Raw genomic sequence first — 27974 nt, forward strand, 5'->3', positions numbered from 1 at the left:
GTTGCTCTATGTGAAATCTATTATAATCTAACACGTGTCAAAGGCACCATATGTCCAAGGAATCCCTAACCAAAACTTTTGAGAATATGTGAAAGGCAAAAGGATCGAGGGGTTTGTCACAATTATAAAGCATATTCATGACGACCTAACTATCATCCAATAGGTGAAAGGATGCATCAAATGACCACAAAAGTGATTTTACAAATTGCCTCCAAAGTACAATGGTTTACTTGCACATTAGTTGATTGGGTAAGAGGTCTCACCCGTAAGAGTTTTTTGAGGAGTTCTTACCCTTGTTTGATGATGAAGAGATGCATGTGGGGATATGTGGACAATCAAATATGGATGCCCAGTTCTTATATGCGATGGAGAGAACAACAAAATGTGATTGGAAGATTTCTTGGTAGAAAATGCCAACATTATGGTAAAATAGGACTTCTACGTTTTGCAAAGGACTCGTGAACATCCTGTTTGGGTTAGTGTTCATTTGGTGAGATTTGAAGAATGTGATGATGGTGAACATTTGATCCTTGTCAAGTTGCAAGCACAAAGATCGCTCTATGTGAAATCGTAGTGGGGGCAATCTATTATAATTTGACAGATGTCAAAGGCACTAGATGTCCAAGGAATCCCTCCACATTGGTAAGAGACGAGGAATAAGGTAACCAAAGCCTGGATAATTAGTAGTTTTTTGAGAATATGTCAAAGGCAGAAGGATGGGGGTCTTTATCACAATTATAAAGCATTTTCATGACGACATAACTATCATCCAATAGGTGAAAGGATGCATCAAATGACCACAGAAGTGATTTTACAAATTGCCTCCAGAGTACGATGGTTTACTTGCACATTGGTTGATTGGGTAAGAGGTCTCACCCGTAAGAGTTTTTTGAGGAATTCTTACCCTTGTTTGATGAAGAAGAGATGCATGTGGGGATATGTGGACAATCAAATATGGATAACCCTATATCTTAGTTACATGGGATGGAGAGCAAGGCAAAATGTGATTGGTAGAAAAAGCCACGATTATGGTAAAATAGGGCATACGATTCGGAGTTTACAAAGTCAAAAGCCAAACGTTCTGTTACCCCGTACGAGTTGTACGGAGAGTCAAGTGTCGAATATTATCATGATGATGTTGTATATGTGTAGGGAACATAAATGTAATTGTGAGTCGATATGTATGTGAACACATGCACACATGTGTGTATGTGGAGGGATACGATGAGGTGTGAGCGAGTGTCCAATATGAATGCTCTAGGGGGCTTACACCCCTTTGTATCTACCCCCTCTTGTACTATTTAACCCCTTTATGGGGAATGAATGAGGAAGGAATCATTTCTCTCTCTCTCTCTCTCTCTCTCTCTCTCTGTCATCTCTCTTCCTATCTCTCTCCCTCAACGTTGAACCCCCTTGGGAGGGGGGTGGAGCCATTCTAGGCACCACCCCCCACCCCACAATGCTTCTCAACGATTCTCAACATCTTCATGCCAATCTCTCTTACCATCATACTCTCCATTATCTTCGCTATTACGCCATGTCTATCTTTGTCATTGATAATCATCATCGTCCTTAACCCTAACCCTAAAACGTATAACACGTTCGATGTGTCTAGGTTGGGGCCAATTAGGACGTGTACACATTTTCAAAGGACGAGAGACTGGAATCATGGTGTGCTCAAATGCAAATGCATTGAGAGACATTTGGCTTTTAGATAGAGGAGTAAGTCGATGCACAAGAAGTCCAAAGAGGTTGTCAAAAAACATGCCACAAGTCGTGCAAAAGGTTCAAATAGGACGTAGGTAATTCCAACTCATAGAGATAAAATACACACTCTACCTTGAAACAAAGATAAGACACCACGACTCCTAAGGCCTTCGTGAAAATATCAGCAACCTGGAGGTGCGTACTGATATGTTGTAGGTCAATTTCTCCGGCATGTACGTGCTCGCGGATGAAGTGGTAGTGCACTTCGATGTGTTTAGTCCATGTGTGGAAGACAGGGTTCTGAGCGAGGTAGATGTTGCTCATGTTGTCGCAGAAGAGGAGATTTGGATCCGTAATGGGAACGCCCAGATCCTTCAGTATGCGCTTGAGCCATACAGCTTCGCATGCGACGACTGTCGCGCCCCTATATTCGGCTTCCGTGCTCAACAAGGAGACTGTCGGCTACTTCTTACTGCTCCAGGAGATCGCTCCACTGCCGAGGGAGAAGACGAATCCGGATGTGGATCGTCTATCCACTTTGTCGCCTGCCCAGTCCGCATCTGTGTATCATTCGAGTCGAATGGTTGTATTTGACTTATACATAATGTCGTAATCCATCGCAGTGTTGACATACCAGAGTATCCGCTTAGCACAATAGAGATGAAGGTTTCACGGATTCTGCATGAATTGGCTAAGTAGGTTGACCGAATAACTGAGATCGGGTTGCATATTGGTGAGATAGATTTGGTTGCTGATTAGTTGACGATACTGAGTTGACTCGCACATGGTTGTGCATGAATCGACATCCATCTTGAGATTACGATCGAGAGGGGTGGACACAGGTTTGCATTTGGTCATTCAGAACTTGTAGAGCAAGTTGAGAACGTAGTGCCGTTGAGAGATCATTATTCCAACTAGTGTCCAAATTACTTCAATGCCTAAGAAGTAATGGAGCTTGTGTAGGTCTTTCATTTCGAATATGCCGGAGATAAGTGATTTGACTTTGTTAATCTCGGCGAGATCCTTTCCTCCGATGACCAAATCATCCACGTAAAGGATGATGAAAATCGGGCTATCCGACTCATTTTGGATGTACAGGGAAGTGTTGGATTTTGACATTCGAAATCCGATCTGATGAAGATATTGTGTGATCTTCGAGTGTCACGCACAGGGTGCTTGTTTGAGGCCGTATAGTGGCTTCTTGAGGTGGCATACGACGTGCGGATGACTACGCGATGCAAATCCGGGTGGTTGAATCATATATACTTCCTCTTCTAATTATCCTTGGAGGAAAGCATTTTTCACGTCCATCTAGTGCCACCCTTTTGCTACTACAAGAGCAATTACGGTCCGCACGGTGGTCATCTTTGCCACTGGGGCAAAGGTCTCTTCATAGTCTACGTTGTGCATTTGCGCGTATCCTTTCGCAACGAGGCGTGCTTTGAAGCGATTTACGGAGCCGTCGGTATTGTATTTCACTTTGTAAATCCATCGACAACCAATCGCTTTCTTGTGCGGCGTGTGAGGGACAAGATCCCATGTCTCGTTTCTGCATAACGCTTCCATTTCCTCGTGCATCGCATCAACCCATCGTGGATCCTTTACGGTTTCGGAAAGCGTAAACTCATTGGAAAAATATTCTTTGCCTCCATCCGATTGAAGGCAACGTACGTTCCGACCCGTAGTTTTTTCGACTTCGGCCTTGAACCTCCGGAAGTGTACAAACACTTTGCCCTTCTGTCTCATTGGGTAGATCCAGGTGTGCATGGAGAAGTTGTCGATGAACGTGACGTAATATTAGCATTTGTCGAGTGTGCTTGTCTGGGCCGGTCCCCATACATTTGAATGTACGACATCCAGGATCCCTTTGCTCACATTCTGCTCTTTCGGGAATGGATGTCGGCGTTGCTTTCTGAACTGGCACGCTTCGCATACGCTCGTCGTCTCCTTCATGGTAAAATTCGGGAGTCTGATTACGACTCCTTTTGATTGCATGTTCTGGAGTTTTTGGAGATTGATGTGGCTAATTCTCTTCTGCCACAGGTTTATGTCGGTTTCGACTTTAAGGCCCTTTGCAAACATGGCCGACTTTACCTTGTTCGATTCGAGGATAAACATATGGCCTTCTTGTCGACCGTGGGCTATGACTTGTTCGCCCTTCGATGAAGCACCCGTCGTTGTTGAATCATACCTGCATTCCTTGTTCGACAATCTAGGCGACCTAGACCAGGTTTTTCGTGATGGTAGGGACATGCAATGCGTTCTTGAGATAGGTTTGTTTGCAGTTGTTTCCGAATGGGATGTTCCCGATATGCTGTATTGGATGAGTCCTACCATTGGCTGTTTCGACATATCCGGATCGTTCGGGTTTTCACAATTCTTGAAACCAATCTTCATGAGACGTCATGTGGTTAGATGCTCCCGAGTCAACAAACCATACGTTATTTGAGGTGGAGGCGTTGGTTGAGGCCTGTGTTGACATCGAGTGTGCTTTGTGCCTCATTACGAACATTCTGCCACGATCGCCGTAGTCGGAATTCGTGGCGTAATTTGTAAACATTCCGCTATGATTGTCGTAGTCGGAGTTCGATGCGTAGTTCGTGAGTTGTCAGCTAGTTGAAGCCAAGTCTCGTACCTTTTCCCGACACTCTTCTTCATGGTGTCTGTGTTTTCCACAGTACTCGCATTCGATCGGGTTATTACGATTGCTCGGTTCGGCGTGATGACTCCCCCTTCTACCGAACTCTCTGGGACCGTTCCTGTCCGCTTGCCATTGGTGGGAGTTACTCTCTTAAGTCCGCCGACCATTACGACCTTGTTCGGATTGACTTCTATTTCCAAGACCTCTATTTCTTCTATCATCCGACTGGGAGTAGAGCATATGACCCTCTGGTGCGTTGCTCCTTTGTCGGACGTGATTTTCCTCAACCAACAATATTGATTGGAGGTCAAAAAATGAAGGAGGGTTCTCCCTTGCAAGGATGGCCGATCTAATCGAGCCAAATCAGGGTGCTAAACTGTCAAGGCATATTTGCACCATCTCTTCATCGTCGATTATGACATTGATCGAACCAAGGGCATCGCACAACTCCTTGATCTTTAAGGTATAGCCGGTGAATAACAATCGGCAACGGTTTGGTTTGAACCGAACCAAACCGATAAACCGTGGTTTAACGGCTTAACGGTTTCAACAGTTCGGTTTGGGTTTAGGTTTTTATTGACAATTCGGTTTCAACAGTAAAAAACTGCGGTTTAAACGGTTTAACGGTTTTTTGTTTTTTATTTTTATTTAAAAAAAATTTAAAAATTTAAAAAAAATTCTAAAAATTCTAAAAATTGTTTTTAAACAATCTTTTCATTTTTAGACCTTATTCTCACATTTTAGGAACATCTTAAAAATTTTAAAATTTGACCTACATTGAAAACCAAAACCGAACCACGAAATTGCGGTTTTTACGGTTTAATGGTTTAACGGTTGGAAAATTGTTTAACGGTTCGGTTTAATGGTTCGTGGTTTGGTTCAAGTTTCAAAAAATTTAAACGGTTTGGTTTGGACCCTCTCAAACCAAACCAAATCGTTGTCGATTGTTACCGATGATCGACATGTCCCTCTGTTGCATGTTGTTTAGCTCCTGTTGAAGTTGGAGCTTTCATGCAGCCGTGTTGGCCGCAAAAATCTTCTTGAGATTTCCCCAAGCTTCTTTCGATGTTTTCGAATCTCGAATGTAGCCAAGCATATGATTGTGGATGCATGATGCAAGGGAATACAACACACGGCTTGGAGCCTGCTCCCAAGCGGGATAGTCGGCGTGTGTTGGGTCGAGTTGAGTTTCATGCACTCCTTCAATGTAGCTCCAGTAACCTTGTCCGACAAGGTATTGATGCATCTTGTATTCCCAAGATGCGAAGTTCGTTCTGTCCAGCTTCTCGGTAGGAAGAGTGCTTCCCATTTGAGTGTTCATTATGTCGATTTCTTCTCTATTGATGAGTCGGTTTTGTTGATCGTCAGCGTGTACCACAACATAGTTGAATAGATTCGATTAAGCAACCATATGCTCTGATACCATGTAAAGAAGTGAGGAGCAAGAGTGGTTGAGATGCAGCGGAAGGATTGTGTGTGTGTGTGTGTGTGTGTATGTAAGGCAAAAGAGAGAGAGAGAGAGAGAGAGATAGAGAGAGAGAGCTTGAGACAGAGATAAAAGACTGTATATTACATTAACCAAAATACTTCCAACAGTAACTAAGTTACAAGGGGTTGGTTTAAATACCAACTAAACTAGGGCAGGTGCTGTTTCTACTATTTACAAAACTAGCATGGTATAACCATGAGCTAGTGTGAAACCTATTACTATGGGAAGTTGAGTTTGACTCTCAACAACTTGTCCATGATCTGAAGGCCGTATTGCAAGGGCTCTTTTCGACTACATTCACTCACGTGGAACATTGTCAAATGAGGCTGTTAGATATTCATACACACTCTACCTTGAAACAAAGTTAAGCTACCAAAAAATGAAGAGGAACTTTGAGATTGGAATAGACCTAAGGCACTTGGATATCAAACAGGACATTTCCCCAAGGTTTGATCAAGAGATCAAACTTCCCACACCATTACATAGGGGATATGATATTGCTCGTCCATGATCTGAAGGCCGTATTGCAAGGGCTCTTTTCAACTACATCTACTCACGTGGAACATTGTCAAATGAGGCTGTTAGATATTCATATTTTCCTTGTATAGATTGACATGTGCAAGGCCTAACTCATAGGAGTTATCAAATAAACATTCCTTTGCAACGTACACACATGTTGGGGTATCCTAGACAGACACACCATGACAAAGCAATACATTTCTCAATATCGAGAATAGTGAGGCACTAGTTGATATGATCACGAAGGTAAAAGCGTGGGCCTTAAGTCACACCAAACTACCGGCTGATGCGTTCCTTTTGTGATTGTTAATGTGATCAAATCTCGTGGTTTCGGAGAAGGTCTCAAAGTGTGAAACCAACAAAATGAAGGAAGGAGGAGATGGTTCCTTATTATACCAACATATACGAGGAATTGGGGTCCTTTTTTTTTACATGGGCCTTGTAAGCTCTTCTTCTTCTCCTTCCATCGATTGCTTTCTGGTTCCGTGAGTTTTCCTCTGCATTGCCTTCTGAATTTTTTCACAGGTGAGGCTTCCCACGCATTCTTTCTTTCTCTTATTTTTCCTGGTAATTCTTCGCATGTCCTTGAATCTTTACTCCCTGTTGGACGAAATACACAAAGAAGACTAAAGGAAATGTTAGTAGAACCAGAAATGTAGAAAGAGTTAGGATTTATTCTCTTCAATCGTTTTTTTGTTTTTGCACAAAAAAGTAAGAAAAAGAGTTTTTTTTAATTCTCTTATGTAAGAGTTTAGATGGGTGCAATTTCTAGCCTTCTATCACAGGTTTTAGAAGAATTATCATTCAATGCATTGCTAGACCGTTTTGTGTTAGAATTTGGTGATGAGTGAGATTATTGCAGCAGAAGTTCGTGATGAGAGCGATGATGGAGACAGACATGGATAAAACCCTAGAAAATTAGATCATAGGGCTTTATATAACTGGCATACATTGCGTTTGAGCTCACAATTCAAATGTTTTGGATGGAAATTTGAGCTCTCAAGGAACAAGCAGAAGGATACTTAACTTACAGTTTGACATATTAAAAAGGCCACAGACACGCATACACATTTGATTTTGAGTTTTGCAGCATTTAAGTATTCCTGGGGGTGAGGGGAATTAGTGACAAGTTTTCTATCAAATAGAGAAGAAAAAGATCGTAAAAACCGTCGTATGAGAGTGCTCATTGTATAGTACATCATGCATCTCATATCCATGCATGAAAGTGTAAGAGGTCACAGCACACTTACACTCTATACATTGTGGGTGTTATAAATAATGTTTAGGAACACATTCTTTTTCTGAGATTGAAGTCTTCTTTTCATCTAGAAAATACCACAATTTCATGGGATATATGTAGAAAATCTATGTAATTTCTATTACGTTTTGTTTCCTCAACAATCAACCTACGAAGTTCTAAAAACTAATTTGACATTTGGGTATTCTACTAACATAAGAGCCTTTTTTTTAATGATTGAGCATACACCAAATATCTGATAGTAATAAAAAAGGATGCACAGGTTAGGTGGTTTACAATACTAGTACATACCACGAGAAAATTGGACACAAGCTAATATGTTGAAATATGTAATGAATTTGAATTCCTAGAAATTCTCTACATCAAACTCTTTAAATCCATCAAAATTGAATTCTCCGAAGAAGGAAAGATCAGACATGGCCAACACCCCAGCGGTATGTATCAGTCTCTTGCCTCATGTGTTTTGTATGGAAAATTTAGGTCTTTTTTATATCTAAAAAAATTGGTATATGCAGCCTCTCTCTCTGGAGGAGCGCCTAAGGAAGCAAAAAGAAGAAGCGTCACAGCAGGCCAAGGTCTGGATCCCTCACTCTCTTTTGTTTGCTTTCTAGTTTAGTTCTAAAATTATTTTTTGTTTCTTGTAGTGTTCAAATTCAAGCAGATCGTCATGTAGGCATTGTATGTATGTAATTTGAGTGTATATGTAACATATGTATGTGTGCATACAACATCAAATTCAACCAGATCACCATACAATCATATTTTTGTATATACAAATAGATACATGTGTATAACTAGATAACTTGAGTTTGCATATTGATATACATACATAGATAGACATTATATGTATATATATTTGTGCAAACAAATAGATCTATACATACAGACAATATACTCATATGCTAATCCAGTCTCGTACTGAGTTGAGTATAGAAAAGATTTCAACATAAAATGGAATAATTAATGATGTTGTTTGTATTGATTCATGTGTGTGTATATCCCTTATATCGTGAAATTTAACATGTAAATATTTATTTGACATCAGGAAGAAATATCTTCAATTAGTTTAATCTTAACCCTGATAGTCTTTAGTAGGCCATGGATTTGCTGTAAAAATCCACATAGTTGGTGCCATGTCTTATGGCTACTTTTAATAGTGCAATGGAACTTTTTAGTCTTCAACATTCTGTAGCGCAGAAGTAGAATGGTGCTGAAACAATGAGACACTACATTTGATGCATGATTCTGAAAGCTTTTTCCTTTCACTTTCTCGTGCATAGTTCCTTCATCATGCATAGTTAAACAATCTTTTTCATAGATTGTAAGAATACCATGTGAGTGATGAAGACTCATAGACCTAACTTTGAAAGTTATATGTCAAGAAATACCTGTCTAACATACTTTATTTTGAATTTTTCTTTTCCTTTTTCAAAGAGTACTGCATTAGACAAAATAAAAGGAAAGAAAAATAATTGTGTAGTGATGTGAAGACTGGGAAATTCGCCATAGATCATCAGACAAACAAGAAAAGTTGAACTTGGCAATGGGTCGTTCCTGATGGGATATTTTGTACTCTATTTTTCACTGCCTCTTGAGAGAATTCTTTTATTTTTCAAAACACAAATATTTTGCAAAAATGGTGTCTAGATTCCCAAAGTACCTCAATTTGCTTAAAATATGTATCCATGTCAGATAGCTATCTCAGTTTCAAATTTATGGCTCCAGTTTTGATGCATTTGTAGTTTTAGGGTTTTGAACTGCCTATGCTGAAGTGGCAACCTGTCCTTGTAGAGGTGTTTTTCTTTTGGCAAGAGATCACTTGGCTGATCTCTACCAAATTTCTACCTCTTTCACATCTTTCCCTTTTTGGAGGCCTAGCTTCCTACACATATAAGAAGACTGGATCAGCCTTTCTTCTTCTATGTCGTTAGTTCATCTTTCCTGTTGTTCCTGTAACAAGCTGATACATAGGCAAACTGTGATGTGCCCACCACAGTTATGCAAGTCTCAGATTTTGTTTAATACAATTTTTTTTTCTTCTATGAACAGTTTTCTAGTAGCAGTTCTATGTATCTCTAGCCAGATTGGTACTCGTGTATTTCTAACAATTTCGTGTTCTGTTTCCCAATATTGTGTATTGGCAGCCTGTTTTCATGACAAAAGCGCAACGGCAACAGTTAGCACTTCAAAGACGAGAGGAAGAAGTTGCAGAACAAAAACGAAGGTATGCCATCATTCTATAAAAGGTTTAAAGAAGTTCATAGTTATCACACTACTTTTATTGTTAATTACCTAGGACTCTTGTTTACAAGAACTCATCAATGGATTGAAAAGTTTTCTTTGATTGAAATCCACTGAATGGTACAGTGTTGCACATAGCTGAACACATGATTGTAAGAGTCTAGACGTTTTCATCACGTGAATCTCTTAGTATGTCAATGGATGCCTCAAATTGGATGACTAGAAGAATGCGCTAGTATTCACAGGCCTTAATGAACTAGAAAACATTTTGTGACAACTTTTGTTTATGCAATTTGCAGAGAAAGCATTTGTTAACATCTTTATTGTTAATGTAGGCTAGAAGATCAGCACCAACAACTTGCAGCAGTTGCTGAAAATAGGCGTAAACAACAAGAAGGTTTGTATCAAATCCATTTTTTTATATCTGAAACTCTATTCCATAGTCTATTTCTACTAATTTCATCCTTCATATTTTCTATATATCATATTGAAGAACGTGAACGACAACGGGAAAAGGATAGAGAACATGAAAGAGAAACAAGGGAACGAGATCGTGAACGAGATCGAGAACGGGAACGGGAACGGGAACGGGAACGGGAACGGGAACGAGAACGAGAACGAGATCGGGATCGGGAACGAGATCGTGAACGAGATCGAGAGCGTAGGGAACGAGAGAGAGAAGAAGAAAATAAAAACAGGGAGAGGGAGAGGGCTGAGAAGCAGTTGCAAAGAGAGCGAGAGAGGGAGCTGGAATCTATTAAGGAGCAGGTAGACTGTTGTTTTATGTCATATTTTAAATTGTTCATACATGCTAAGTTTTTTTAGTAATGATTAATATTTTCAATTGGCAGTATCTCGGAGGTAAAAAGCCCAAAAAACGTGTTGTTAAACCAAGTGAAAAATTCAGATTCTCTTTTGATTGGGAAAATAGTGAAGATACTTCCCGGGACATGAATTTTTTGTAAGTTGGTCTATTATTCTAGGCATAGGTGCAAGTTAATATTTAGTTATCTTGAATGGATAATTTGACTAAGCTATGTGAATCTTTAATAGGTATCAAAATCCACACGAGGCACAACTCCTTTTTGGAAGAGGATTTCGTGCGGGAATGGATAGGAGGGAACAGAAGAAGGTGATAAAAACACTTAACATCAATACAGTAGCTGAATAATTTTTAGCAATTAATAATTGTGAACTCTGGTTATATTTTAAATGACGCATGAGAAATGGTGTAGCAATAAATGTTAAACCCTGTTTAAATATTGTGTTAAAGCAGTCCAATTTAAATGGCGAATATAAAAATGTTGACTGAAAATAATAAACCCTAGATTTTAATTGTCTGTTTGTCTTCGTGTGCAACATGAGTTAAAAAACATTATTTACGAAAAATATTACTTTTACATTTCTAATTTATATACCTTATCTCTGATGATGAGACATATATTTGTTCTTAATCTCATGCTTAAGATGTATGGGATGGTGATTTCCAGGATCCCCCAGTGAGTTTTTGAGAATTTTATCTTTATCTCTCATAAGCAATTGCACATTTGACTTACAAGATCAAAATTTTCAACAATCAGCCTTGTAGCTGGTCATTTCATGTTATGTATTCATTTCATTGCCATTCAGGAAACAGCCATTTATTCTTATCAGCCTTTCTTTCTCTGCATTCGAGGCCTTCTGAGGCCCATGCAGGATGCTGCCTGTGTATATGTATTTATAATTTATTTGAGATACATTTTAGTTATCTCGACCTATGCTAGAGATCATTTGAAGAAAAAAAATACAATATATCTGACTTGAGAATCTTAGATGTGCTGATAACAAGATTTGTTAGTCTCTTTTTATCTTATTTACTCTTTTTTACTTAGTAACTTTATTTGTTTTGATTTGTTGTTCTCAAAGAGGAGACAACTGTGAACACTTACAATGTAATCTCGTGTTTGATGTTATAGGCCATTTTTTCTCTTAAAAGATGTGTATATATCTTTCTTTGTTTCTGCCATAAATATTGCACATAGTTTATCTTGTGGGCTGTCTCTTGTATGAACAGTCATTTGGTCTCCTACTTTTGTGTTGTAATAGTTCACTCTGTGATTTTGTCAGGGGCAATAAATTTTCCTGCTTTCAACTTCTTAAATTGAGCTCATGAAAATGCATGACCAAATTTTTGCATATTCATACATGCGTGTATCAATATACATGTGTGTGCAGTTGAAAATCCATTAATATCCTCATCGTTTCCTTTACAGTTGGCTGCAAAGAACGAGAAGGATTTGCGAGCTCAGATACGGGTAAAACTCTCAAAACCAAGCAAGATGAAATCTCACATTGTAGGTTGTGTTTTGCCCTTTTGTTGTGGGCATAGGTTTCATAACTTTCTGTTATTTTAGGAAAGGGATGGAGTGGAGGAGAAACCAGAGGAAGCAGAGGCCCAAAAACAAAAGGATGCTGCTGCTAATGTATACGACACTTTTGACATGCGAGTAGATCGTCATTGGTCTGACAAAAAGGCATGCTCTTGAGACTTTGATTATATGTGCTTACAAATGGTGCCATTCTGAATGATAGCTATAGATGCTAAATTTTATTTACAGCTCGAGGAGATGACAGATAGAGATTGGAGGATTTTTAGAGAGGATTTCAATATCTCGTATAAGGTATAAGATATTGATACATATGGTTTAGTCATATACTTCTATGTCTGGGTCAATTTGTAGCTTGACTTTTTAGCTAGCTGATTATTGTAATTTGATTTATTAGTGACAATAATATATGTTCCAAATATTTATGAACCATAACCATCTCTTGTAACTTCCTTTGTCAATATAATCTGTTTATGTGAGGTTGATTATGCACTTCTAAGTTTTATTCTGTACGCAAGTATAATTTTGTCTGTTTTTAACTTCTCTCAGGGTTCCAGAATCCCAAGGCCAATGCGAAATTGGGAAGAGGGTAGCTTGAGCTCCGAATTGTTAAAAGCAGTGTATAAAGCTGGCTACAAAAAACCTTCCCCTATCCAAATGGCTGCAATACCAATAGGACTTCAGCAACGGGATGTAATTGGAATTGCAGAGACAGGTCAAAATGTGTTCTTTAATTAGATCGGAGCATTTTTAGTATCAATAATTGATGATATGAATGCGTGGGATGGGAATGTAAAATTTTTCTTTATTTTATACAGGATCTGGTAAAACGGCTGCTTTCGTTTTGCCAATGTTGACGTACATATCAAGATTGCCACCGATGACTGAAGAGAATGAAGCAGAAGGTGAATATTGCTCTTCTTGTCAATTATAAGATACAAGTGATGTTTTAAACAAATTGCTTTCCTCTTTTGACAGGACCGTATGCAGTTGTCATGGCGCCAACAAGGGAGTTAGCTCAACAGATTGAAGAAGAAACAGTAAAATTTGCACACTATTTGGTATTTGATTCTTACTTTAAGCATTAAGATTTGGTCCGCACAATTCCTGTTGTAACATAGAGTTTCATTTGCTAATCAACACATGAAATGGATTTACCCAATAAGAGTATCCCGTGAACAATTTTTTTTCCTTATTACCATTGATGAATGATCTTGTATTTCACTTTGATATCTTTACTGTCATTGGTAATGTTATTGCCTCTACACCTGTGGGACACTGTGTTAAAAAGTACATGGCATAGGTTGCTGGCTATGCATCTGACCTCAATGGGTGATTACTCCAAAATTCTATATGCGCACACCCTTTCCATATTTTTGAAGTTGTCACAACTTGTGTTAGAATGTGTCAGCTAAGAACCTTAAAGCTTCGGAGGGATAACCCCTTTTTATTTTATCCCTTCCTTTGCCAGTAGCATTCAATCTTAAAACATACCCCATTTTAAATCCTCATCCTCTGTGATGCCATGTTATATTCCATCTCTGTTGATCTGGAACGTCTGGCCTGTAAAGCAGTTTCACTTATCTCCATGTGTTGTGAGTGCCTAGTGGAATTTCATATCATATAGCTTCATTATAATATGCTGCATAGTACGCCTTGTGTTCAGATTTTATAGATTCATATACTTGATCTTTTCAACGATACTATGTATATCGATCATGGTGTACAACAGGTTTGTGTCATGTTGATGTAACCTATGGTGAATGCTGGTATTCATATAGCTCTCTCGCCCCTATCTCTTTCCTGCTCTACAATGGGAGCTCAATAACATAAACATGAACAAGAGAATCAGACCCTTTGAGAGGTTAGCGAACATGAAGATAAAATTCAGTTACAAGCGTACGGTACCTGCCAAAATGACCTCCAAAAGCAAAATGTTTCAAGGCACATATTGGAGGTTCCCATCATTGTGGGTTGCTTGCACAGATTATGATGGCTAGAAAAGAGTTGATCTACTTTAGGAGATTATCCATCTGATATCCATTGATAACAGTCCTAAACCTCCCTGGTGAGCACATCTGAACAGGCCAAATCATCTCGACACAGAAGATGACCTATGTAAGCTATTACATTATCCTGCTTCTGGACCAAATGATGATTAGGAAGGAGATTGCCCTGATCCAAGTTAATCACAATGGAGAGAAACTCAAGAAGATACCTCAAAGCCCACAAATTTAAAATATATCTGATTGGTCAACACCTTCGCCACTGGCCTGGATATTGTCACCCCTGGATGAAGTACTTCTGTTTATTTTTTACCCTTTTTGTACTCATTCTTATCTACTTATAGACAATGCTTTGCCGACCAAATAATTTCTCTCGATAGCAAAGGTGACGTATGTAAATAAATTATTACGTTATCCTGCTTCTGGAATAGAATAGAATAGATTTTCCATTGTCCACAAGGATGCCAATTCTGACCTATAGAACCGAGGAAACATATCATCTTGTATGTGTGTCCTTTCTAAGTAGGGGCTTTACTTTTGTTTAGTGAAAACTCTTTATTTGAAAATGATGCATGTGTATGTGCTCACCCTATTATAATGGAGATTTGAGTACTTCATCATATTTCTCGTGAATTACCATATATGCCAAACAGGTGAGAAATAAGTGATATTTGATCTCCACTAGGATTTCATTGCATACCTTCCATATCTTCGTACTCCGGTGATTATGTGAGGGTGCTACCTCAATGCCTAACTTGTGTGAGCAAGTGCAAAAAAGTGTCAGGGCTCTTTGAGAGCCAAAGCTCCTGTGGTTACACATGTTTTGGAATTTTTACCTTGTGTTGGGACCAGCAATGAGTATTAACATCTGCAATGTGATATTCCAATTTTGATATTTTAGCATCTTATTACTTCATCCTCAATACCTCTAGTAATCTATCCTCAATGATCACATACTTCACAGCATCACCTTGATTGCTTCAATAAATCTTCTACTTCCCATCTTTTAAACCATTTCTTTTAAACCATTTCATATTTGTTTTCAAGGGATGATAATAAAGTCTATACATCCCTGAGTCATTTGTTTACTTTAGTTTTCACACACAATCTACCTGCTTATTAGAGGACTTTCAACCTGGATTTGAAGACCTTGTAATCAGACACTTCTCATTGACTAAAAGGAATCATAGACACTCTTCTTTGTTTTTTATGAAGGATGGGCCCCTGTTTTGTTATGAAATTCAATCGTAGAATTAGAAAAGCTTTGCAGTGTTTTATGGAAACCTTTAGTGTCAATGATTGCTTGCATGATAAGGAGCAAAGCATCGGTGCCCCATGATATAATCTGGGCAGAAATGGGAGCAGCCCCTATAATCACTGAGGCATGGTTCCGATCGGTGGTCTGTATCCAATGTCTTTGGGAGCTCCCTAAAGAAAGGTACCCAAGGTTGGCACTTATGTCATCCAAACAACTGGCTGAAAATGGAGATGTTCATTGTTGGTATGCTGAAATGCAGGAATGGTTCATTTGACTAAGGCCGGAACAAAACAATAAGAGTAGTAACGATTCTCGAAAGTGAGTCTGAGATGACCAACCTTCAAGGGAAAGATACAGTACACCAACAACTAGTAAGAATGATATGTTGATTAGTGCAAATAAAGCCAATTGAAAAGCTGTAGTCGTAATTCTAATTCCTTGAGTATCAAAAATGGGTTGTTTGTACCATCCAATCCTCATTTGGTGAGATTCTCGTTATACCAACAGAAGATAAGATATTGAGCAGAGTCACCTAGCATAAGCATAAATGCACTACCCCCATTCCAATATAGGCACTCTAAATATGACCAAAGTGGAAGATAATAGAGTGATCCAATCTGATATTCTTAACTTGGAAAACAAGATAACATGAATCAACCCCAAAATATCACTTGGTACAAAGATGGCCCAATACAAAACACTTTTTACACACATCGGAGGATGGTTCATCATCAGGCCATATTATATGGGCACATCTATTCTATGCATTGTGTAGTGTGATAGGGCAGCTGCGAACTTCATCACATCAGTTAGAGATTGAGGTAGGCAGATATACACGAATACCGCTGGAAGAAAGAATTTGCCAATTGTGTGATCAAGAACTTGAATCCGAAGAGCGCTATGTTTGTCATTGTAGTGTCTTTTATGAAATAAGAGGGAGATACCATTGCCTCTTTAAACAAGGCTTTGGCCCACTACGCAAGGTAATGGAATACGAGAACCAACAATACCTAGGACTTTCTTGCTAGAACTCAAGAGATATAGGGAAAAGTTGTTAATGAACTATAGTACAACCACACAAACTAATCCACAAAAAACAATCACAACTTTCTTTAGCCCCATAACTCCTACTAATGCTACAAGTCAATCAACGATCCACAAATGGGCTCCCGACCAGGACATAACAAAGGGGCTACAATAGATCAGGCAATATCAATTTGTACAACACATAAGCCCCATGGACCATGACCTTAACACCCTTTGTCATTGATAAATAAAGGCCATTATCTCCCGCCATCGCCAATGCTTCCCTCGATTCAGAGACCTCTCCATTCTAGATTGATCTATGCTAGAGATCTTTCGAAGAAAAAAGTTATAATATATATAACTTGAGAATCTCACATGTACCAAAAACCAGATTCCTTAGTCTCTTTGTAGCCTATTTACTTTTATATTTACTTAGTAATATTTATTTTATTTTAATTTGCTCTCAAAGATGACAAACAACACTTAAGATGTAATCTCTTGTTTGATCTTATAGGCAATTTTGACCTCTTAAAAGGCGTTCACATATCTTTCTTTCTTTCTTGACATGAAACTCTTGTACTGACTTGTCGAAAGCTTGTAATAGGATATACGTGTTGTCTCGGTTGTTGGAGGTCAATCAATTGAAGAACAGGGGTTCAAGCTTCGGCAGGTAATACTTCTTTGGGTTGGATATACCAATTTTTTTAATACATTTTGCATTTTAATTGTTTCTATATAATGATTTTATGTTATCCAGGGATGTGAGATTGTCATCGCTACCCCAGGACGGTTGCTTGATTGTTTGGAAAGAAGGTAAGGTTTGGACGAACTTTTGATTAATCTCAAAATGAGTTTAGGTCATATTTTCAAATTAAAATAATTTGATTTGGAAAATAACAGTTGAGGATACCTTTCTGCAGATATGCGGTTCTTAATCAATGCAATTATGTCGTCCTTGATGAAGCAGATCGGATGATTGACATGGGATTTGAGCCACAGGTAAATAATTCGATGGACATCTTAGACTTGTTTTACATCCTACCGTGGATGTAGCTTACATATGCCAGTAAACTACTTGAGTATGGTCTCCAAACTATCTTAGTGGATCTTTTCTTTAGTCACATGTATTTTTATTTACTTTTCTATTTAGCTACATTTATTTTGGTTTGTTGTTCCTAAAGACAAGGGAACATCTTTTATTGGTCTTATTGTACATTTTGGCCTCTCAAAAGATGTTAAAATATCTTAATTTTTTTTCTTTGGGAGATTTTTCAAAGTCACAAATTATAATCTATCTGACTTGAGAAAATTATAGTTACAGATGACAGGATTCTTTGGTCATTTTTGCTTTTATTTACTTTTTATCTAGCTACATTGCTTTTGGTTTACAGTTCACAAAGATGACACAACGTTTTAAGATATAATCTCTTGTTTGGTCTTATAAGCCATTTTGCCCATATTAAATGATTCTAATCAATCTTTCATCTCTTTTTGGGATGTGACCTCTAATGAACAGGTTGTTGGTGTTCTTGAAGCAATGCCCTCCAGCAATCTAAAACCTGAGAATGAGGATGAGGTGTGTATTTATGTTTGCCTTAAATGAAAGTAATAAGGAACGATTCTAACAAAGCATTCTTCATGGCAGGAGCTTGATGAAAGAAAAATATACCGAACAACATACATGTTTAGTGCAACCATGCCTCCTGCTGTGGAGCGTTTGGCACGGAAGTATTTAAGGAATCCAGTTGTGGTACGTGTCTCATTTACCCATAGATCAATCATTCACAAAGTCATAATCTATTTTTAATCCAGTTTGGGATTGGCAGCGTACACAAATCAAGTTACAGAAATTGGATTAATCTTTAAATATACATTTTTCTGTAATGAAGTTTTACCTAAAGTTTATGGACCAATTGTTTATTTGGCATAATCATCCAATGCAAATCTATTTTGGTTCAGTGAAATGTGCATTAGCCTGAATATCTAGGGGTTATTGCAGGTTACCATTGGTACGGCAGGCAAGGCTACTGAACTCATCACACAACATGTTATTATGGTGAAGGATTCTGAAAAGCTTGACAGGTCAATATTTGTAAAATAATTTAGTCTGAGAAAGGATTTTGAAATTTCCACATTGCTTATGGATGATTTTTGTGTCATCAGGTTGCAACGTTTACTGAATGATTTAGGTGACAAGACAGCAATGGTCTTTGTCAACACAAAGAAGTCAGCAGATTCCCTTGCGAGGCAACTGGATAAATCAGGGTATAGAGTAACAACTCTTCATGGTGGAAAGACCCAGGATCAGCGTGAGGTAGAGCTTCTCACTTTTACCTTTTTCTTCTTTTCTTTTAGTTTTGATACATGCAATGGGAACCTTCTACTGTTGCTCGTAACTTGTTATTACGTTGCAGATAAGCCTTGAAGGTTTCCGAAATAAGCGTTTCAACTGTCTGGTTGCAACAGATGTTGCAGGACGTGGAATAGATATTCCAGTAAGTTACTTCCTATTTTAGATGATAATGAGAGGATTGAACCCCACAAATAACCTTTCTTGTGAACCTGTAAAGGCTTTTCTGTGAGATGCAATTATATACCTATAAATGAACTAATTATATTCTCGTTTCCATGTATCCTTGAGCCTGGCATATACAATGAGATGCATTTTGAATACACTCAACTCAATATTTCTACTTGACAGTAGCAACCTATATCGCCTTAGCAATCTTATTATGTTGCCTTTGTCTCTCCAACTGTTCTCATTTGATAACAAAAACAATGGTGGATAACAACATTTTTCCTTTGGTTTTAATAGGATGTTGCACATGTGATCAATTTTGACATGCCTTCTAATATCGAGATGTACACCCATCGGATAGGTATGTGGCATGTTTTAAAGCGCATTGTTATTTTGGTTGATAACAATTTATGACTTGCTCTACATATGACAACAAATATGACAACGGGGGTGTATTTTAGGTCGAACTGGTCGCGCTGGAAAGACTGGAATTGCAACAACTTTCTTGACACTTCACGACTCAGATGTCTTTTATGATTTAAAACAAGTATGTTCTAATCTTCTGAACTTGTTCTCATAAATATTGGTAAATATTACTGATATTTGTGTATCAATGCCCAGTGAAGCATTAGTTGAAGCTGTGAAAATTTGCTCTTTACATCTAATTTCAAAAATCAGTAATGTAGAAACGTCATCTTTATAACACAATTTATGAGGGAAACATGACTGTGTTTTGTACCTGTTCAGCTGAACACCAATACTTGCTTTTGGTTGCCTATTCTTGTGAATACTAAACCATAATTTTCAAAAAACTGGTAGATGCATGTTAAAGGTAAAGAAGTCTGAATGCAGAGCCTGCTTGACGTACTAGAGGAAGTTGGAAACTTGTAGATTGCTACTCGATATCATTCACAGCTTGAGTTGTCCTGGCATGAGGAAATTTTACCCTCTTGTTTGTAAACAAAAACTATCTTCTGGCATGTAATAACTGTTAGATTAAAGTTGCGAGTAAAGATGTCTCAGTGCATATCCTGCTGGATTTATTAGAGGAACTGAAAATCACAGCTTGAGTTATTCTGCGCCTAGCTTGTCGAATCAAAATCAATGGCGTGCATATCCTTCGCCTCAGTGTGACATTTATAATCCTTGCTTTGTGCTGATGGATTGTAAATGTCTTTGTAGTGTTGTATTTCAATACAAGTAAAAGACAGAAAAAAGAGAAAACAAAGAATAAAAGAGAGATTTACATGTTTGATATTTACAGATGCTAATCCAAAGTAATAGTCCTGTACCACCTGAATTAGCCAGACATGAAGCCTCAAAATTTAAACCAGGTGAGGCACATATTTCCAAATTTGGTTCCTTTGTGCCCTTTTAGATATCACATTTCCAGAAAGGATGAAAGTTGATAACCTTTTACCGCACATTGAAATGCAGGTAGCATCCCGGATCGACCAGCTCGTAGAAATGATATGGTGTATGCACATTAAAGATGTTACCTTTTGTGTACAAGACATGAAAGCCTCAATCCTCAAATCAGGTGAGGGACACATTTCCAAATTTGAGTTTCTATGTGCGCTTGTAGATGTCACATTTCTGGAAAGGATGAAAGTTGATAACCGTTTATCTCACATTGATGTGCAGGTAGCATCCTGGATCCACTAACTCGCAGAAATGATATGGTGTATACACAGAAAAGATGTTGGCTTCTGCATAGTATTGTGTACAAGTATACATATCCATGAATAGAACCCATGATGTGGTGTGTGCACGCTAATGATTTTGCCTTTTACATAGTATTGTACAAGTATATATATAGGAATAGGTGAACCGTTTGGTCAGGTTGCATTCATCTAAATGGAAATGTATGCACATTATTCCACATCCTTTTGCACATGTGAGCAAGCAGTCATTCACATTGGCGTTTCTTCATCTCTGTTTTGTATTTGTTTGGCCAAAGTGATCATTGTAACATTATGATGCATTCTTCCATTTCGGCATTTGAATTCTCTTGCAATTGTTTGAGAAGATTTGAACCATAATTTTAATGATGTTTGTTAGAGTTGGCATGTGCATCATCTTTTCTTCATGTAGCTTAAGGGACAGTGAACAGGTAGAATTTTGATGGAACTCATGTCCCTATAATGTCAAAAAGAGATGAAAGATAGAAGCATGTAAATATAATGAAGTAGAAAACCCTTCAAAATACTTAATGGACTTCTCACTTCTCCTTCACCGACTTTAAGTTTCCTTGGATTTTCTTCAGTCAAATCTTAAGATGTGAGAGACTTGTGTAGAGTTTTGTGTGAAGTGGTCAACACTGTGTTGGCCATGTAAAACAATTTACACCTATTCATACGTGGCAATATGTTGGACATTGTCTCAAGTTTGTCCAACACAACTTTGGTCTAAATATAAGAGGTGGACTCGATGCATCAGTACTTGAGGACATCATAATATATTTTGCTATACCATTTCGGTCATTCACCCACAGAATAATGTTCTACTGTTTGTAAATTTTGTGTAGTTTCAAATGTGGTGGTGGATGGGAATGAAAATTGAATGAAGGGAGAAATGGAAGTTGTGAATGACATAAACAAAATGTAAATTTTGTTAATAGTATTTTGGATTGACGATTGGTTCTGGGTTTGAAATTCTATATAATGGTATAGCCATCGTGGAATGAAGATGGGTACATTCATCTCTGATAAATTCAGCCGGGCAAGCTCTGGTAATTTTCAATTGCTCTTTGGCTAGCACCACTAAATCTATTGAGCTTGTGGGAGTGTACATAGACAAACAAAGACAACCTAAGCTTGGCAATCTCTTGGTGGTATGACACACTTGAGCTTGAAGGACCATGTTGGGACATTAAGTTGAGATGTTAAGCTCAATTTTGTGAGTTTGTGTTTAATTTATGTGGATGTAATTAAAATCCATTCACACACTCCATACGTTAACTTTGTAACTCCAAGTGTGAAGGAGAGAGTAATTGCAATTTAGTGAGAAGGAAATGCTATGTAAAGAACCCCCCAATTGTTTGTTTTTGACTAATATTAAGAGAGCATAAAGATGTGGACTACAATTGTTTCGTTAATTGTGCAACCTTTGTATAGGTAGTGATGTGATTTTTAGACTTCCTCAAGCTCATGGTTAAGGGCTATATACTCCAAAGAGTTGGAGAGCTTATTATTTATCAATTAAACCTAAGTTCAAATGGAGGAGAATACACCTTCAAATATGGACCTTCCCCTTAATTAGTCATTGTGGAGAGTCATGGAATAAAAAATAATGTTATATCATGATAGTGGCACATTTTTACTCTACTCGTGAACTTTTATACTATAGTACAAAAAAGGGATTGTGTGAAGCGTGGACATTTAAACATTCATGTCATACATTATTAAGTAACTTTGAAGTCATTGGGCTCTAGTAAAAAGGCAAATACCGACATAACACACGACACACAACTTAGGGGAAGGATGCAATATTTTTTATTTCCTTGCCGAAAATAATAAATTAGCTTAACATCCTTGAAAGGCGAGGAGCTGCAAAAAGGTTGATCAAATTCACATTATTCAATGATGATAATGCCACAACTATTATAAATTAAGCATGATTCACGAGAAGGCCGGCCTCTAAGAACTCAAAGTCAAGCCTTCCATTTTGTTTGTAGACTGACTACTCTTGGTGTTCTTTGGTTCCCATTACCCAATACTAACATAAGCATGGGGACTTTCATAAGTAAGTGGTGTCCACCACCCCCTATGTTTTAATCCTATACTTTTAGTTGCCTTTTCTTTTCATTAATTATTAACATAATCACCAAAGCCTCAGCCTTCCCTTTTACCAACACACCTCGAAAGACTTTTGGTTTTAGCTTTGCTTCTTGATACTTGTTAGTGTCACGTATCAAATATCTCGCAATATTCTTTCTACTAGATAGTTACAATTTACCATCCTATCCTTCCCATGTAACTTTTGGCAATCGATTTTTCCCATTAGATTAAGATCTCACAGACAACCCATTCTTCACATTTATATGCTAGCATTGAATGCTTGCTTCATCGATCATGTTGCTGATGACATCAACTGCTGCTTTTTTGGATTTGATAAATTCTATCAATCACATAATATGCGCCTAGCAGAATATACTTTCCAAAGACTATTCTACGTCGTATCAATCACATCGTATACATTCCTTTTGTATTTGGATACTACATTAGATCTTGACAAAAACCTCATGACAATGATGGAAGACTTAAAGTACTAACAAATATAGATTCATCCATAATGTCTCAAACTCCATAGTGTTATAAATGACAAGGTTGTAATTGTACTATTATATAATCCTATATATATATCCTAGACATTGAGAGAGAGAGAGAGAGAGAGAGAGAGAGAGAGAGTGTGTGTGTGTGTGTGTGTGTGTGTGTGTGTGTGTGGTGAGGATCATTAAACTTGAAAATAAACTAGTTATTAGGTTATTCAACTAGCTAATGCATTGAACATGATACAATAATACCCCATACCACCAAAACTAATATTTAGGCACATGATTCATGTCCAATTGTGTCACCAATAAGAGAAATATAGAATTAAGTAGCTACTCTTGAACATCCATGAGGTAGCCTTTTGTTTGACATCAACATGTGCCAAAAATCTATTACTCTTCAACGTCCATCATGTTCCTTCAAACAATGGAAGATTGAGAGTTTGTATATGAGATGATGACTAGACTCAAACATCTAGATGACATCAACAGAGTTGTGATTTCAACAAGCTCAATGCTAGCTTGGTATGTTCCATAGTGATATGATGACAAGCTAAGAGATGAACAATATTTGTTGTTGACAATGTGAGTTAAAAATATTCTAGTTTTGATCATTTGGACATTGAGGGCATAATTAAAACTTTAGGTAGGTCATCAACAAGTCTACTTGGGTACATAATGAGGTTTTACCCCTTTGGATCGTCCTTAAAGTAGTGACCAATCATAAATAGCTTGATGCAATTAGACACTAATCTATGTCACACTCTCATCCAACGATCGATTGACACGCAATGCTATGCATCAACAATATAATTACAATAAACATGTAGGATTCACATAGAAGGACCACGTGCAAGAAACGAGGTTTTACTGAGCTAGAATACATCAACAAGCTTTTGTGATAGCAATGCTACATATGTGTGTATGAGAGAGAGAGAGAGAGAGTGAATCAAGGATTCCTTCCATAAAACAACGTGCTTACCATGTTTAAATAGTAAGTAGAGTGCATAAGGTGGGGTCCAAACATTGCACTTTTTTTGGGTGTACATGATGTAGCTAGAATACCACATTATTAACTAACTAGGTGCTTGTGCATTAGAGGAGTACATGATTTAACTAAGTATAGTAGAGGACATCGGTAACTAACTAGCTAGCGTGAGTGAACACAACGACTCATTGAACAAAAGCTCGGCATTCAGTGGCCGGCCGGCCAAAATGTGATGGATTGGCATTTTGGCTAAGCCCATGGCATGGGCTTCTTCTTTTCTAATCAAAGGAATCAAAACAGAGGAACGAGAGAGAGAGAGAGAGAGAGAGAGAGAGAGAGAGAGAGAGAGAGTGTGTGTGTGTGTGTGTGTGTGTGTGTGTGTGATAGAGAGAGAGAGAGAAATTGAGAACAATAATTCTCTTCTTTCTTTTTCTCTTTCTTGCTTTTTCCTTTTTCCTATTTCACTCATGTTGGGAGGGGAAGGTATTAAAGGGATAAGCCCTGAAGATCAACTAATTATTCCACCAATTTATCCTCTAACCACCAACTAATTATGCTACTAATCTAATCTATTCACCATTAAGCCTGCATACATACATTTATTTATGCACAAATGTATGTCTTTATCATGCACAATCTGCCTCATCATCATCATCCACTCCCCATAACTCTACAGCTGACTATCTGCATCTCAGCTCTCCTGATGATGATCACCAACACTAATGAGCTCATGATGATGACACATGCAGCTTCGGCTCAAGCAGAAGCTCCATTAATTCATGGTAACCCTCAAGCCTCATGCATCACCGTCTTAATCTGTATATTGTTTGGGTGAATCCTCTAGACTAGGCGTTCGTCTTTTGCTAAATAAATATCTGAAGAAGAAGAAAAAGAAAAAGAAAAAGAAGCAAAAACACTTGACCATCGGATAGATTAGTTAATTAAATTTGGATGAGTTAATGGATTAAATATTTCATGATTTGCACTGTGCAGCTCATAACTCCTCGATTGTCGACGCCAATGCCAATAGTGCTGCCATTTCAATCCATCATTCTGCGCAGGCTCTAACTCCTCGTCATCTGGTAATTCAATTTAGCTGACCACACAGAAGAGAAAAGTAGATTAATCAATTTCCAAGATCACAAAAGTAATTTTCCCTCTGATTCCGATGCTAGTTACAACTGATTGCAGGATAGTGGTGGTGATGGCAATAAACATCAGAATAACGATTGGGCAGACATCACTACCATCATCGATATCCAAGTCAGCGACAAAAACGCGATGAATGTTCAGATAATTAGTACTGGAATCGATGGGAAGGGGAAGGCGATACTCATTGATGGGGGTAAGTACTCAAAGACAAACTGTAGTAGTAAGTCTAAGAAGCGTGGTGGCCGCCATGGCCATGGCCGGGTGCAAAGGAGAAGAAGGTTAAGAAGAAGTGGCGGTTTTGATCACCATGTTCTTTTTCGACTAACTAGAACTACTACCACTACTCAGAAGAAGGCTCATGGAGGAGGAGGAGGAGGAGGAGGAGGAGGTACTAATGGCGGTGGCAATGGCGGCCTCTTCCACACAGATTACAGCTCCCCTCACACTCACCCACCCCACCACAACTAGCTCAGAAATTATTCACAACTTATATTATGACTTGTTACAATCACACTTTAGGGAATGATCTTTCATAGAATCAATCAAATTTTTACAGTATAACCAGCTAATTAGATATCTCTATAATTTGCATATAGCTAGCTAGCAAGCTCAATGAACTCAATTGTAGCCCAGCTAGGTAGCTATTGTTAGCTAAATTAGAAAGTGTAGTTAGTAATAGGCTCAGCTTCAGCCAATTTTGGGTGTATAACCAACAATTATCATCATCAAGATTGATTACATATACACACACACACACATATATATATATATATATATTGTTATACTGTAATAAGATTGGTATGGTCTGGAGTAAAATTTTGTCAAAAGAATTAGTGTCTCTCCAATTTATTGTTATCATTTGTAATTATCAATTAATGTCTCTCCAATTATATCTATGGTGACCATACCTTTGAAGAAGAGGCGGAGAGAGGGGGGGGGGGGGGGGGGGGTTAAGTCTAGAGACTTGTCTAACATGTAGGAGTTATATTAAGCAGATTTTAGAGTTGGGGAACATTGAGTCACCATCCTAGATGGTATTCTTATGTTGGCCATCCAGCAACATTGGTACCCAAGTAGTTGCTCATGAGGACATTACTAATAAATGCCCTTCTCCCAATGTTAATTTAGGACGAAGTTTTGCCCGAAAATGTGTCCCCTTACAATGCATGTACATGGACCATCGGAATTGGACAATCAAAAGATTGGATCTAAACCCATTGCATCCCCTAGGATGATGATGCCAAAGTACTACTCAAGGGACATTACTACTCAATTGTTGTAGGCCAAGCATAACATATCTCGCCTCATGCTTACATATGGTTTGTGCTTAAGCCCTAAAATAGCTTCAAATCAAATCACATCATTGTTAATAATTATCACTCATATGAATTTGTAATGTGGATATGATGATCATTCATTCAAAATGATCACTTATCTGGCAAATTCAAATAGTGAAAGAATGATTTGTTTCTAGCACCTAGCTTTCATCAACACTATATTAGTAGAGATTGGGTCAAGTAGACCAAAACATTTTCTATAACTATCCTTTAAGTGTTGCAAAATAGACCATTGGTTATAACAAGCTTGGAGACATCAAGTCAAATGGCCTTCCTCAATGGGGTGTTTGTCTTACATATTGGCAATTCAATATATCTAACTACTCATGGCTATAACACCACTCAATTTTGGTACCATTGTAGTGTTTTTCACAAATATTTATGATTGTGTTTTCACTAAAGAGAGAGAGAGAGACCCCAACTTGATGTCCCTAAGTTAGTAGGGTTGTCCAACATACACCAAGAGGTCATGCATTCAACCACATTCTACAATGGCATCTAGTAAATTAAGAAAAAGATGTATCATGTAATAATAGAGAGGCGTAAAAGTTGGGCCTTGAACCCAAGGCCTGGTCTAGAATCAATAGTTTAATGACTTAGCCCTATGTAAAGTAATTACTTTTTCACTAAATTGTAGTAGTGTAGTCTCTTTTTGTCATCATGGCTTTACATAGAATACAAAATATCCTTTACATTAACTACAAGACAAGGGAGCTACTTCGCTAAGAGCTATGAAGTTGTGACAAATGACTGTCTGATTGGATTTTAATGCGTACAAGTGCGCTCACTGCTTGTTTGCTTACATAACCATTGGAATTAGGGAAACACAGTCAAAGACACCCCTTGCCAGCACCCCATAAACTGTTGCAATTATAAAATGCCTCCATCTAGTAGTGCACAAGTTATGCTTGCAGCACATCATTTTATAGTCATAAATCTACCTTTTGGTTCAGAATGGAAGTAGGACGAAAATACAAGGATTAAGGTAAATGTTCTGCTTCAGTAAACAAATAAAAAACCATTTAATTATTAAATAACAAACCTTCATTTAATGATGAGAGTTATTTTGCAAGTGAGAACAAAAGTACAGAATTTTCTTGCAGAAACAAAAGAAGAATGAATAAGGGTGCAAAAATCTAATTCTACGATACCAAACTTAAAACATCATTTCTTCTAATTTCATTGTGATGCGCAA

General features: G+C 37.9%; 2 protein-coding genes across 2 annotated transcripts; both read left to right on the forward strand.

Annotated features, from left to right (window-relative positions):
• The first annotated feature begins 6791 nt into the window (after positions 1-6791).
• LOC147870188 (P-loop containing nucleoside triphosphate hydrolases superfamily protein) lies at positions 6792-21077 on the forward strand. Its single transcript, XM_087337758.1, has 27 exons — positions 6792-6881; positions 7965-8048; positions 8130-8189; positions 9759-9838; positions 10191-10252; positions 10349-10623; positions 10707-10816; positions 10909-10987; positions 12108-12149; positions 12249-12368; positions 12453-12515; positions 12771-12936; positions 13040-13126; positions 13200-13282; positions 17116-17181; positions 17269-17324; positions 17432-17510; positions 18028-18087; positions 18157-18261; positions 18511-18593; positions 18675-18825; positions 18926-19006; positions 19327-19390; positions 19491-19576; positions 20294-20363; positions 20467-20569; positions 20674-21077. Exons 2-26 carry the CDS (start codon positions 8031-8033, stop codon positions 20517-20519), a joined length of 2199 nt encoding a protein of 732 aa, XP_087193884.1. The 5' UTR covers positions 6792-6881; positions 7965-8030; the 3' UTR covers positions 20520-20569; positions 20674-21077.
• Positions 21078-24753: 3676 nt separating this feature from the next.
• Positions 24754-26272, forward strand: LOC147870189 (uncharacterized). The gene is made up of 3 exons (XM_087339652.1): positions 24754-25072; positions 25284-25372; positions 25482-26272. The coding sequence occupies exons 1-3, from the start codon at positions 24904-24906 to the stop codon at positions 25908-25910; spliced, it is 687 nt and encodes a 228-aa protein (XP_087195778.1). The 5' UTR covers positions 24754-24903; the 3' UTR covers positions 25911-26272.
• Positions 26273-27974: the final 1702 nt, after the last annotated feature.

This window comes from Azolla caroliniana, unplaced genomic scaffold (assembly GCF_043228905.1).
Source record: "Azolla caroliniana isolate FFs.n. ecotype wild unplaced genomic scaffold, voAzoCaro1.0.p SCAF_1, whole genome shotgun sequence".
Classification (NCBI taxonomy): Eukaryota; Viridiplantae; Streptophyta; class Polypodiopsida; order Salviniales; family Salviniaceae; genus Azolla; species Azolla caroliniana.